General features: G+C 37.6%; 1 protein-coding gene across 3 annotated transcripts in view; it reads right to left on the reverse strand.

Annotated features, from left to right (window-relative positions):
- LOC121313499 (laminin subunit alpha-3-like) overlaps positions 1–15,330 on the reverse strand; it is a 150,651-nt gene that overhangs the window by 131,002 nt on the left and 4,319 nt on the right. For all 3 annotated transcript variants that reach the window (XM_041246133.1, XM_041246132.1, XM_041246134.1), the window contains exon 2: positions 14,106–14,258. In XM_041246133.1, the coding sequence (XP_041102067.1) occupies positions 14,106–14,258 (153 nt within the window). The remainder of the gene's footprint in view (positions 1–14,105; positions 14,259–15,330) is intronic.

Here is a 15,330-nt window from a genome sequence, read left to right on the forward strand (position 1 = left end):
GTTTTACATTACCCTGTAGTAATAGCTTTTACATCTAAAAAGCATCCTTCAAAATGTTGTGTTTATAGGCAAAGCCAAACAATTACTGGATCTAATATAATATGTATTTATTGCTAAACTCCACATTGAAAATAACATTATATGCACCTGCTACTTATAGCATTTCCTGATAAATAAAATCACTATTGCCACGGACAAACAAAAAATCAAGCAAACGTTTTATTTGATCTAACAAAGTGTACACTTATTATATTTTAATAAATTTTAACAAAATGAATCAAAAACGTGATGAAAGCAGTTGCATTTTTTAAAAATCATGTTTATACGATAATGCTCAATAATATTAACGTATAATGATGCCTTTACCTCACACTGTCACTGCCCATACCCATCAAACCAGACAAATCTCAAAACTCACAATCAAAGAAAGCAATTGTCACCATTTTTAAAAGCAACATGTTTTTATTTTATTTTAAACAAACATACACAATTGCACCTGGCAGTAACTGAGGGGGGGTTATGGTGGGGTGGAGTGGGGGGTGTTAAAATTAGTTTTTAAAAAATATATAATGTTTCGTTCCTCGTTACTTGAACTGTTTGCTTTGTTTTTTCTATATAAAAATGTTTTACCTTCCCACTGGCATTTACCGTTTGTTGCTTGGCAACCAAAAGTCACAGTACATGCAGCCGTGACATAACAACAGACCGCCCACTGACTTTCCCCTGCCGCGTTCGTCGTGAACAATGGTCTGCGGCGACACAGAGTGACACGTAAAGAGGCAGCATGCGCATCAATTTCAGTGTGAACACCCCTTAGTAAATTACCATTAATATGAAACCTGGGCCTGCCTGAGTGAACAGAGTCGCTTGATCTGGGGTGGAACTGAAGACAAGGCAACTCTTACGTCCTGATCCACCCGCAGGTGCTCCCTTCTGTTCTGTACATGTATACATGTTAGTACAACAGTTTTGTGTGTGTGTGTTTATTTATTTATTTGTGTTAACGTTGTTTTCCTTCACAGTCAAAAATCACTCCCAATGCACTGACTCGGGTTGTCATGGGCGACCACGCAAAGCATAAGTTAATACGGTTGGTCCTGCGTTACGGGTGTGTTGTATTGACGAGTTTTGCTGGAAACAGAAATTTCACGGAACACTTGAGCAGCCCTGGCGGCACACCATTTGGGAACCTCTGATTTACAGTATATGATAAAACTCTTAGGGGTAGATGTACTAAAGTATTGCACCTGTCGCAATAGTCACAAACCAGTTGCAAACGAGTCAGAAGTCTAGGGTGAAATGTACTAAACAAGCACAGTGCTATTTGCGACTTTTTAGGGAATGCTTTGCAGCAGCAGTTTTCTTTGCGGTTCAAGCTCAGATAAGTATGTAATTATGGGATTCCTGCATTCATTTGCAAAAAAAGGGGGTGGAGCTAATGCCAATCAAGGTTCTCAGATATTATGATGAGATTTACGAAAGCTGCTGGCAATTGAGACACTTACAATTGCATCAATTTGATAAGAACTTTTGAAAGCATGTTTTAAACAGTCACAATTGTTGCTGGCATTTCCCAGTCCGCTTTTTCTCATGCGTTGCCAGTTGTGCTCAATGCATTTTTGAGGCAAACACCCAAGTACCTAATTTTCACTAAAGCCAGGGTGTACTTACAAGCCTTGAAAACAAATTTCTATCACATTTCTGTTTTCCCCAGCGTGTTGGGAGCAATAGACTGCACACATGTGCCTCTAACCCCTCCAGCTCATTCTGATCATCTGTATAGGACCATGATCTAATGTACGTTAATTGTCTAGGTTACTAAGTAGGCCAAGTTAAAAAATAATAATAATATAAAAAAAAAAAATAAAAAAAAAAAAAAAAAAAAAAAAAAAAAAAAAACAAAAATAAAAAAAAAAAAAAAAATTATTTAGTTTAAATTTAAAAGCATCTTTTATTCACATTGTAAACCAATGTGTACAGCGCAGTAGCATAATTTATTTTGTGTTACCTAGGCTAAAGTAAAAAGAAAGCGTGCTCCGCATTAATCTGATTTTACTACTGAACTGTATACTGTATAGGCCTACTCTACAGATTAATATTTTTGCATAATGTAATTTGTAGCCTACCCAAAACATACTAGTGTTATTTCAGCACAATGATTTACATTTTAAATGCATTCATCACTATAAATGTATGTGTGTGCTATCTTTTGTATTGTATTTAAGCCCAACACCTCCTAATGTCGGACAAACATGTCCGGTTTAGCGAGGGGCTACTGTATGATTATGAAAAGCTTTTTGGGGGTGAAGGTTGGGGCCCCACTACAGAATCTGATGGGATTAAACTGCCTTTCATTTATATATATATATATTAAAATAGGTAAAATGAATACAAAACAGAATGCATTCTATAGATGATGTTTGCATTTAACAAAAACAATGTTAATTTGATTCTTGCACCCTTGCATGCAGCAAACCACAACCCAATCTCCCGCTATTTATTAACAATGTCGCATGACTATCGCAATGTTTAATGCTAGAGTCTCGCTAAGAAGGCACAATAAATGTTTAAATGAGTACATTGTGACTCTCTTCATTAACATTTTCTCTTAGAACATACGACAAAATGTTTACTTTGCTAAGTGTTGCAACGAAAATGCAAATTGCTGTATGTTTGCACTGCGATTGGCCCATCTTAGTACACCTACCCCTTAGTTGCTACTGGATTTTAGGCAAGCACCTGGGGAATTTAAATTAATGATTCCTATTCATAAAGTATTTCTCCACCCTGTGTTTTTTGTTTATTTTTAAGTTTGAGGGAGGGCACACCAGTACAATATAAAAAATGTGAGACAGGTTACAGCAGCTCTCTGTCCTGCCTTTGGTACATCTGCCTGTGCCAGAAAACTCAGCACTAAATTCCTAGTGCCTGCTGCCAAACCCACAGCTAAAAAGAACATATCTTCATTTAGGGCACATGCATCTACTTGTGTCTTGGCTTTACATGAGCAATAGCACTTGAAAAAGTGTCTGTATAGGGCTGAAGCTTTTGTTGCTGGACCATCAAGTTACAGTGCTGCTACTGTGAGTGCAAGCAGCTGGAGCCTCTTTCCCTATTTCCAGCCTGTGTCACAGCCAATGCAACAGAAAAACAAAGTTTCTTTCAATCACCTCAATCATTTTCACATCAAAGTAAAAAACCTGTATTCGAATAAGCTGTTATTAAAATAACTTGAAACGACAAGCACTGCATGCTTACACGGGATGTTTAACAAAAGGTGCACATACTGCAGTTCTACCAAAAAAAATTAAGAAAGAAGTTTCTGCATTCTGAAGTGAACAGAAAGAGAAAGAACTGGTAACCTTGTGTTTAACAGTGCTGGGACAAACACAGAATGGTCATGTTCGGATATTCGTTTAAAATTCAGACAATTATTCTAATGTTTGGTCATTTGCAAAACGTTATCAAAGACATTATAAGTAACACTGTATTAAAGAAGAAAATAGAAAACTATCCCAGAAATAAAAATAGGTTGTGAAGGCCTTACTTTACCCAAGTGAATTAACCACAAAACAAAGGACGCCATTCAGTAGAGTATTGCGTTGTCGCAATATACAAAGTGGCCATGGATGCATTTTCAAAAAGTAATAACTTTACTTTTTAACTTGAAACTTCAAATGAAGTAAGTGTGTAAAGGGGGGGAGGGTTGTACAATGAAAAAGCAACACTATTTACTCATAACAAAAAATTAGGACCACAAGCTAAAAGAAAAACTATACCTTGATCATTACATGAAACATTTTCTTTACAAGTTGGAATAACATAGCTGATCGGTATTATATAACAGAGAGAAAATACTGATTGACTTGCTTCCTAAATCTGAAGCAGCATCACTGACTTTAGGTAGAGATTACTATTTGGCAGTTTGTGTTCCATGCGCATACTAGTGTGGAATTTAAAATTCTGATAAAAAAAACATCACAATTTTAAATAGGGGACCAAGTGTGGCTGTGTTGATCGTCTGTTTTTTAATATATACAAATCTTACACTTTCACTTGGTAATTTAGAAACTGTCAAGGGTCTGTTCCTGGGCTTCGTCTCTTCAACATCTATATGCTTCCCTTGGATCACCTCATCCACCAACATAGCCTCATGTTTCACTCCAATGCTGATGACACCCAGCTCTACTTAAAACTCGACCCTGGATGTCCCTCTCCCACTAGCAAATCTGAACTCCTTCTAGTAGGATCTAAAACTCAACTTAAGAATCTCAATATAGCTGCCCTGAACCTCGGAAACTGTCTGCTGCTGCCTTCCCCCACAGTACGAAACCTTGGTGTACTTCTTGACAGCAACCTCTTCTTTGATGCCCACATCTCATCCGTGGTCAAATCTTCCTTCAACCACCTTTGAAACATCTCATCAACTCTCAAGACCCACTTGTTCTCTCTTGCTTTCCTTGATCTTTAAGCCTGATATCTGCCTGTCTTTGCTACTTCTGATTTTTTACTGTAACTTATTCTCATGATTCTATGACATACACATACTGTTGTGTCTCTGCTAGTCTGCTAGCAATTATGGCATACGCATCCACAATGTTTTAGAATCTTCACATCCTAGCCTTGTATTTAATGTATTATGCATTGTTTTTCACTGCAATTAATGTATTATGCATTGTTTTTTTTATTATCTAAAGTGCTTTGTGATAGTGGTCCACTATAAAAGGCACAGTATAAAATAAAGATTGATTGATAAATCAGTGGAAGGCATAACACATTGTGATAGTATTGGAAGGTATTATTGGTGAGGAAGGGTGTGGGAGGGAAGTGGGCGGAGCTTACGGAAGGACCAGAATTGACGTTCAGTCCTGGAGCCCTGTACCAGCAATGGTATCTGAGCAGGATTTTATTTAAACACACAACGAAAATAAACAATCTTGTATCAGAAAACAAACAAAGAAAAATACCTGGAATATCAGCAATGGTAAAGTCAGGTTTAAAATAAAAATGATAAACAAAAATGCTACTGTTACACAAAAACAACAACAAAAAAAGCAGAGGGTTTCTCCGTGCTGCTGTAGTGGGTTTCCTCTCACTGCCCCTCGCCTCCTGACCGAGTAATAAAGGATAGTCCTGCATTCCTTCACTGTGGAAATCCAACAAGTTATTTTACAAAGCTTCAGGATTCTGTGGATTACAGCAGGTTATAAAAACAAAACAACAAAGCACAGAGCGTCTCTTCTGTGTTCCAGTTCAGGACAGGGAGACCGAATGGCAAAACCGCGCTTCCTAAATACTGACGAGTCCCGCCCCTGCAACCAGCACGTTGCCCCACACTAGCCAATCAGCGAGCACAGCACAGCTAATTGCAGTGATGAGACTCGGTGGGCTCGTGATTCCACATTGGGTTAAGATGGCTGCCCGACCCGGAAATACTATGGGTCTGGTCAGAGTTCAGCCTCCTGACCCAATCACGGTCAGCCTTACACAGTGCTGCCAGTGATCAGGAGGTCGAATTACAACAGGGGCTCCATCTACTCCCGTCATGAAGGGAAATAGGGGTCAGAGAATGTAAATTCTGTAAATAGTTATTTATTGAATGGGAGCATGCTTGTGTATGTAAGCGTGCATGTTCTGTTCTCTTCCCCCCCCAGCAATACCCGGCTGTCATTGACCGAATATGGGATTGGTTAAGAAAATGTGCAAATGAGGGGTGTGTGAGAGTGTCCAATGAGAGCCAGAGACAGCATTATTTAAGAGGGGGAGTGTCTCTGCCTTGACTTGAGTGTTTAAGTGTGGTTCGGTTCCTGAGCTTTCCTTGCCTATTCATTTTATATTAATCCTTATATTTTGGCTACATGCAGTCACTTTAGACCATAAGAAAGGCCTACCTGCTACCCTCTGAACACTTGCTTTTCTGTTCTCCCAGTTTTCTAGAGCAGCTGCCACTTGAACTAGCCTGAAGCATTTGTGACTGACACAACTGTTGAAGGCAGCCCAGAGAGTTAGCAGACCACAGCATTGCCATAAATGGTAACACAATGGATCTGGAATAAAAATACACAGTTGGTCCTGATTAAGTAGCACACAACAGTACACCCTCGCTAAAACGAACCTGTTTGGGTCCAAGCCTTTTGTTCGTGATACCAAGGGGTTGATTATAGCAAAAGGACAAATCAAAATGAATGACACACTGCACTGGAGTAAGTTAATGAGATAAAATTGTCAATAAAAGTAGAATTACATATGCCTGTTCTTCTCATGTATGCAGTATTCTGCCTTTGCTTTATCCTATTTGTTGAATAAATAAAACACAATACCCCTGTGTCTGCTGGTTATCATTCCAACCAAGCTCTCAATTACTTAACTAGACACTTAATTGAACTGATCATTTGCTTAAATTGAACTGATCATTTGCTTATTAGAGCTGAAAACATGTAAAAAGGTCTAATTAAGCAAATTATTTGTTCAATTAAGGGTTTAGTTAAGTAACTGAGAGCTCAGTTGGAATGAAAACCAGCAGACACAGGGTGCCCCCAGGTCCTGCTTTAAATTAAAGTGAATGTTTATGTGTTCGGTGGCTACCTCTAATGAAGTTGAGAGTGTCTTTCTCACGCACTCTTTGCTGTGTCAGGTCTATCATACAAAGAGTGCAAGAGAACACACGCTCTCAAACTGATTAGGGGTAGCCACCGAACACTTAAAAATATATTATTGAATCTAAATTATAAAAAAAAACAGACGAAAAGCTGATGTTAACATATTTAGTCTATTTGTGTAAAGTGATAAATGTTTAGAATTCCTTGTCACTGACTGAGTGTGGGATCTACATTCTCAGCAAGATTATAAATGTAGTTGCCGCTAACAGGTTCCAATGGGAACAGGATTTATAATCCCTTAGACAATCCCTTGTCCTGGCAACATTAACATGCACCGGTACCTCTTGTTTCTTTATTTCAAATTTGCTGTTATCAACATAACATAATATATAATATAATATAGCATGGAGACGTATTCAACCAATCAGATTGAGCTTTTTAAACTTCTAAACTGCTATAATTTTGTTGAAACTGTTCTTACACATACCTAGTTTATGAGTTACAATCCAAAACAAAATAATCCAACTTCTTACTATGTCTGATTGGTTCCTCACTGGCCACTATTTTCATATTTGGAAAGTTTGATCACCCTAGGATAGTTGATTTCAGGATATTATTATTATTTATTTATCCAACAGGTAAGACCTGCAACTGTAAATAATGTGTTTTGTTTGACTACAAATAAAATGTATTTAATCTGAAAGGTTTTTTTGTAAAATAAAGTGCGTGTTAGACTTGTCACAGCTGGGAGGTTGGAATTCCCTCCCTACCTAACTGAACCCTGGCCACATGCCTAAAAAAGGTCTGAAAAGCCAGTTTCTTTGTTCTACAAGCAGGGATACAGACTGTCTGGGGTGGCAGTTTGGACGTAAGATCCTCACAACTGTGTGTGTTAACCAGGGTAAGAAAAACACAAAAGTCGGTTCCAGTATTTTAAATAGGGATTCATTTAGGGGAATTTTAATCCCACAAAAGTTTAATTTAGTTTGTGCAGGGAGAAGGTTCCTGGAGCGGGACCTCCCTTTTAGTGGGAGCAGCGCTGAGCCACTGTTTGGCAAACTTTTGTTTTTAGCTGTGGTTTTTTTCAGCTAGTTTTTCAAAACAGAAATAAAATTTTAGTGCCTATAAACGTTTGGGATATAAGTTCAAGATTAGATATTCGTTTAATTTTCAAATGTTTCAAAGCAAGGGGCCTCCAATGGCTCACAGTCATAATAGCACTGCTGGGGGATCCATCGGGGGCACACATTGGGCTTTGACACTCCAAGGTGGGGGGGTGGAATCTGGCTTAAACTGTTCTCCTCACTGCTCTGCAGTAACCCTACAGGCAACTGAGGAGCTTGGCTGGTCTTTGTCCTCCAGAGGCCAGTAGCCTGCAGACACCCACTCTCAAGTTCCTGGGTGTAAAAAGACACCAATTGGCCCATTGGATCAGAGGATGCCCACTGAGCCTCAGGTCCCTAAGCTGTGTAGGGAAACACCACAGTGAAGGAGAAATAATAATAAAGCCATTATATGTAACACTGTATTAAAGTTAAAAAAAAGGAAATAAAGCCTTACTTTACTACTATTGTGAATTAACTACAAAATAGAGAAAGCAATACAGTAGTTCAATCTTGTGTGTACTTCAAGAAAAAAAGACAACACATTTTCTTTTAAATAATCCCTGCCATTATTGTGTCTTCGCAATAAATACAGCAGCCACAGACACGTTTTCATAAAGTAATAACATCCGTCTTTAACTTCAGTAACTAAGCTAAAACTAGACATGCATCATGAAAGAATATTAAAACGCTGATTACTAGAAGTCATTCCTTTTGCAGATATGACCTGTATAAAACGCTGTTGGCTGAGCGAAGTTATTCATATGTGTGTGTGTGTGTGTGTGTGTGTGTGTGCAATCTTCGACTTAAGACGCTTCGATTTAGGACACACAGCACTTACGACTCTTTTGCATTATTACCTTGCTTCGACTTTATGATATCGATACGGCATTTACAACACAGCGAGACACAAGCCATGCGTCATGTGCGCATGCTCAGTGTCTGAACTGCAGTAATTGTCGTAGTCGCCCTGACTCAGTCTAGCGGTATTTTTATTTTTATTTTTTTTATGCATGTAACTGCTTTTTTTTCAGAATTTATTTGCCCTTAACAATGTCTGATAAGAGCAATGGACTCAAAACGAAGCCTAAGCTATGAACTCTGTCACATGATGAGGGGCTTAACTTCAGTCGATCATAGTTCGGGTTAGGAGTACCGCATATACACCCTGTACGAGTCTGTACTTTTAAACAACCTATGCCTGAGTAATTTGCGTGTACCCACGGGCTAAGTGTAAAGAGTTAAATAAATATTTGCATGAGTACAATATAAAGGGTCATTTTTGTAAAAATATATGATCTGGCCAAAGAGTCAGGAACGTAACCCCAATTTATAACATTGTTCCTGTGGGAAAATGTGCTTCGACTTACTACATTTCTACTTACACGCTACTTTCAGGAAGCAATGGTGTCGTAAGTGCGAGGACTGACTGTATGTGTGTGTGTGTGTATGTGTGTGCATATATATATATATATATAGTAGCAGCAGTAAGAATCCAAGCATACAACTTTTATCTTCCAAAACAGATAATTCTTTTATTTAGGAAATAGGGTGAACAGCAACACTCACCAGTGTGTGGGGCTGATCTTAGCCGACAGTCAGAGCACACCAGGAGAACACCACCCCCAACTCACACAGATAACATCATTTCTGACAGACACTGACTTTTTTTTTTTACTTTGATTACATGCAAAAAAGTGTTTGATTGGATATTCGGATATTTGTCCCAGCATTAATTTAGAGCTGCGTTTTCAATCTCAACCTCTCTGTCTCTCTCGTTCATCAGCTTATACCCACACAGTAACAGAACACCCCTGTTACACCCCATAAAATGCCATTTTGGTTTTATTTAATACAGTTAATTTCAACAGTAAGATATTTGAAACATCACTTTTGGCAAGGATTTTTGCTGATTGGCAAACTTTTGAGACAAAAGACTTTCTCGTTTTCATAGGTGCCCTGGAAGACAGAAGGAGTGAAAGTCTACTGAAAACCAACTGTGAGTTGAGGAGGAATGTAGGAATAAACCTATGGATGAACTGCACATTGCAGTGTGTAATTGCACAACTAAACAATACAGAGTTTCAGTCCCGAATTAATAGTAAATACAGGCACAGCTCTGCATCTCCCGTGCTGGTGGTGAATACACAGTTATAGTGACTGGTGCTGGTGGTGAATACACAGTTATAGTGACTGGTGCTGGTGTTTGTAATCCGAGCTTGATGCTGGCTTACAAAACAAACACTGTTAATACAATAAATAAACAAGTACAAAACACTCACGGTTGCTTTTTTTTTCTCTGTCTTTTCTCAACCATAACAAAGAAACAGATTGCTCGGCCACATCCCCTGATATACCTTCAGCCACGTCCCCTTTGGTAGTGAATGCAATCACGTCTCCTCCAACCAATGACTGACACATTGCCTACCACAGTAAGGTGCTGACTTCTAGTACTGTGGCTTCGCCCCCTTTTTAGATGGCCAACTTCCAACTGACCATGCAATGAACTGTCAAACCATCCAGTCCGGGGCACACTGTACCTGTTATACCATGTCCTCAGGTCAGGAGGGAGATTGTTGACTTGGATTCATTCACTCTCTGTCACAGTGGTATAAAATGCTATATAATAAGGGCTAATTGTTTGAAAACCAGTTCACTGATTTGAAAGATATGGCAAAACAACTGACCAAGACTACAGAACACAGGCCAAGGAGTTTCTCTTGATATGACTGTACAACTAATCACACCCAACAATTTTTGATCCAGTGAAAAACTGGAAATGTTCCCTACACAACTCCTTTCTAACATGAAAAAACAGGCTCCTTTATTGGGGTTAAGACTGCAACCAACTTTAAAGTAACCACTTTACTCTCTTCAAAATTCATTTTAATTTAAGCAGCCTATGGATTTTGGTAAAGAAAAAATGATAATTAAAAAAAAATATGCCTGTCTCAGCCAATCAGGTGGCACAATTCCCAGTGCATTATTTGACCAAATTCAGACAAGCAGATGTCAAGATGTAGTCTTGAATTGTTAGAAGCATTTGACCCGAGAACCGTAATAGGGTTATTACTATGGTTCTTTATAGAACCCAAACAAAACAAGGAACAACAAAAGTAGGGAAATGCAACGTTAGGATTTTCAATAGTAACTCTGCACACTTGTTTGATCTATATTATTGGTGCTGCCCCCCCCCCCCCTGCCCTCTCAAACTGACATCACACAGCACATTCCACTCACCCATGTAAACATAGTTTCATAACAGTGGATCACATACACCTTCATTTTGCTGGTACTGATATCATTGTCATGCATCTGTCGCATGGCTGTCCTGTTTTTGAAGTGCTCCCCTCCCTCTCTCCATTATGGGGCGGTGGGGTGGAGATAGGGTTAAAAACACTACCATCACATTAACAAAGTTTTTGAGAATATATAGTTCAAGAAGATACCCTGTATATTGTAATATAGAGCATATATGTAAAAGTGGCTAGATTTGTAAAAGTTTGTATTGCAGCAGCATACTAGGTGAATGCTTCTATTGACATACAAATCACATACTAACAAACTTCAACTGTAACAATGTAAATTCAAGAGTAAAATGGTAATTAACTATAAATCTATAAATACATGTAAATGAGGCTTTAATCTTCATTGTGCGCAGATAAATTACGTAAATACTATAAGAAGATACACACAAACACATTGTCATATCATTTAACGATATGGAACTGTAGCACCTCCCAAGTACAGGGACCAACTAAATCATGGAGGAAAAACAGAGTTTGTACCCAATGTTTCATTATTTTATAACTACACCCAAAATATTTTAGTTATTTTTAGAACTTACCAGTTATCTTTCTACAGCACACATTCTCTTTAAAAAATGGTAGGTCAAGTAATTCAAAGCAACAAATTACATTGTCTCATCAAATGCAAAATTTTTTTAGCAAACAAACACATACTAAAAAGTTTTAGTGGTGCATAATATAATATATTCCTTCACAAGCTATACAGAGCAATATAGTTATAATGACCCAAATGCAATGTTCTATAATCAAACAGAGCAATGGCCAAATGTTTAATAAAGTGCAGAATAAAGTGGCCTAAATACAGACTAAATATACAAACCAAGGTGCAAATCAACTTCCTAATATTACAAAATGTAGATATAATGTAAACCTTTGGTCACCGCTCTGCTAAAAATGCAATACCCAGCAAGTTCACAGTTTGAAAATACAAACATACACAAGCATGTATTGGACGAGTTCCCATTTTAAATACACAGTTAAAATACCACCAATTCATTGTGCCTTTGTCAGCTGACATTACTCTCAGTCTTCATAGCTCTGATCGCTTTTAAAGTAACTTTTGCCTCCCAAACAATGCAGGCACATTCTAATCACACTACCACTGACATTAGCAGCAAGCAATGAAACCCTTCATATTTTTAGTTACCAAAAAATTAATAGAAGCCAGTGGATAAAGGCAGACAGGTAAGAAAAGTGGTACTGCATTTAGTTTCTTTGCAGCTGAGATCTGGTTTAGTGGTCTCTGAGCAGTGTGTTAAACTCTCAGTACCCCTAAGGTGTAGGTTTGAGTCCCACTTTTGACAAAGCAAAGATTTTAAAGTACTATCAGTATATGTACAATATCTCGTTTTAATCCATTAATATTTGTGCTTTGTCAGACTGATAATACCAGCACATTATTTGAGAATACTCTCAGCAATAAGAACAGGCTAGTAGAAATTAAAGATGCTTCCGCTGTTGTATTTGTATACGTTGTTTTTAGTTCAAGATGCCATGGCATGATAAAGAGCTATTTAAGTTGATGTTGTTGTCCAGTGGCTTTTATAATATATACACAACACAAGATAACACAGTTTCAAACGTGAGTGTTGTTACCGGCAGTGGCTGCCAGAAATACTGTAGATTCAATAGGTGTAACTGTTGGAACTTCACATGCACAGTGCCTGCTAAAGTGCACTGGCAACAGATAAATGGAAAAGGAGGTGTATGTATAGTGAATCACATACTGGACACCTGAAGCATGTGCATAAATTCAGCTACTGATTTAAATGTGTATGTTTAGCAGGATGTTAACCAAATCAAGCACAACAACATCAGTGCAACTCTCAGTCTAGCGACAGTATTTATTTTTTACCCCCCCCCCCCCGCCCCACTGTTTAACACCTGGGACGGGAAGAACTTCAGTAGCACTTAAATAACCAGCAATGTATTTTGTTATCCAGTCGGTGTCATTGCAGGCGTTTAAAACTTACCCAGATCTCAACTTTTTATTTGAATCAGTTTCATAAATTCATCATTTTATTTGTTTCAAACTTGTAATACTTTATTCTCTCCTTCATTTCTCTGTATGATGTTTTTATTATAAAAGCGGACACAGTAAGTAACAAAAGGAGGGTTGCCCCGTCTTCCAAACATGTCCAAGGGCCAAGATATCCCTTTTTTCAAGAATGTCAAAAAAAGAAGAAAATTATAAAAGAAAGGAAAGCCGAAAACATTCATGTTTTAGCTCCAACCTTTGTAGAAGCTGTGTTAAAAGTGCCTTATAAGGCAATGGCAGATTACAGAAAGGGCCTGTATGTATAAATGAGGGGTATTTCAAAGCACTGTGCAGCTTTGCTCTTTTGTGAATTATTAGAAGCAACCCACATAATCAGGAAATCTCCCAGTACAAAGGATACTATATATATAACAGAAGTTGAACAATATGCCAGTTAAACATAATTACTCAAGTTGTGCTATATTCGCCACCTCACTCTAGTCCATAATACATGTAGGTCATTAATCATGTTTCTTTTTCAAAATTCATCATAAAAAGAAGTATGGTTTAGCAAACACTTGTCAAGTGCAAGCCTTTATTCTCCTTCCTTTGAAGAATCCTTACTAAATCCTGGCTTACATAAACAAAAGTGCAATACTGTACTCAACTCAAAACAACACATATCCATATATATACAGTATATATATATATATATATATATATATTATATATATATATATATATATATATATATAAAATTGAATAAGATATGGGTCAGAATGGCACAGCTCATCTGGATGCCCAGGCATGCTCCTTATTTCTGGCTGATTCCTGCTAAACAGCATTTTACATTAAAAAAACAAAACCGTTTTCCTCTTTACCGTCTGTATTACCACCCTGGCTCACGGCTCTCCAAGGAAAAGGTAAGTGATGATAACCATACAATGTGGTTTTGTTGTGACAACTTTCTTGGACATTACAAAACCAAAGCAATTTTAGCATTCTTTACTGTTTCCTGAGTGTTCCTTTTAAGAACAAAAAATAACCATTAGCCATCAAATAAATTAAACTTACAGGATCATAATATTGTGTAAAATAATTTTCATTGTTTACTAACCTGACCCAAATCCAAGGTGACGTTGACTTTATTGTACTCCAGCCCCCGAGAAAGAGGCGGGCTTTGCCACCATCGCTCTGTCCCATCTATAGCAGTAGTGATCGGGTAAGCTTTATTGGGGTCGTTTGAATTGCAGTAATCACAGTACTGACCCTGAAAGGTAAACAAAGCTTAGTTATCAATTTGCAATTGGATGAAGCAAACATATTGTCTAATCCATCAAAGAGACATAGAAAGAGTCTTCTTTTCAAATTACACAGGCACCACTTTCTCATGTTGCGAGTGGGACACTTGTTAATCTGTTAGAGTAAAACCAGAAGTGTAAAGATTTCCATATCCCATAGCCGGTAGCTTTCTCAGCAAACGATAATGGAGTTTTTGCAATTATTTTTGTCCAGTGGCATTCGTATTCTCTGCTTGAATTTAGTTGGAATTAAGTTTGTTAACAATGGTCAGGTTTCCATGCAGCTTAGAACTCGCCACTCTCTCCACAGTCATGCACATTCCACACACTATAGGAAGTTTGTGTCTAAAATGCCATTTGACTTTAAGGGATGGGTAAATTATCTTCTTGCACTAAAACCTATACAATTGACCAAACACTCAGCGTTTTTACATTATGCTTACGAGACTTAAGCACTCAAAATCCTGTTTGTGACATAACCTTGCGTAACTTCCTACTACACGTAAAAATCATACCACCAAGCAATCCTTTATCTGAGAGGTTCTTTGACCAACTAGGAGATCACAAGCATACAGTAGGAGTGGCTTAGATAACTCTTCATTTAGTATTCTTTTTTTTTTTTTTTTTTTTTTATGTGACACAATTTATTATACATTTCAAATTATTGCCATTTGACTCAAAATGATAGTGCTTTATGGTCTGATTATTTTATAAGCAATGTTATAAAAAAATACTGAAGCTACTACAAAAAAAAATGCTGCCCTTTGCAATACATGAATACATACATAAATAAATAAATAAATAACGAAGCCCTTTGCAAAGCACAGACATATTTGTTTATCCTTTCACACTTCATTTATCTTTGTGTTTAGTGATCGGATAGCTGGTTGCTTTAAACTTAGACTTTTCTGTCTCTTAGCTATAAGATGTATTATACTGTACATTAGCCTTAAGTAGCATCTATCATGGGTACCAAACCAAGGAGAAAAAAAGTCACATTTCTGTACCCCTATGTATTAAATTAGCATAGCTGGGAATTCA

The sequence above is a fragment of the Polyodon spathula genome, chromosome 3 (assembly GCF_017654505.1).
Source record: "Polyodon spathula isolate WHYD16114869_AA chromosome 3, ASM1765450v1, whole genome shotgun sequence".
NCBI lineage: Eukaryota > Metazoa > Chordata > Actinopteri > Acipenseriformes > Polyodontidae > Polyodon > Polyodon spathula.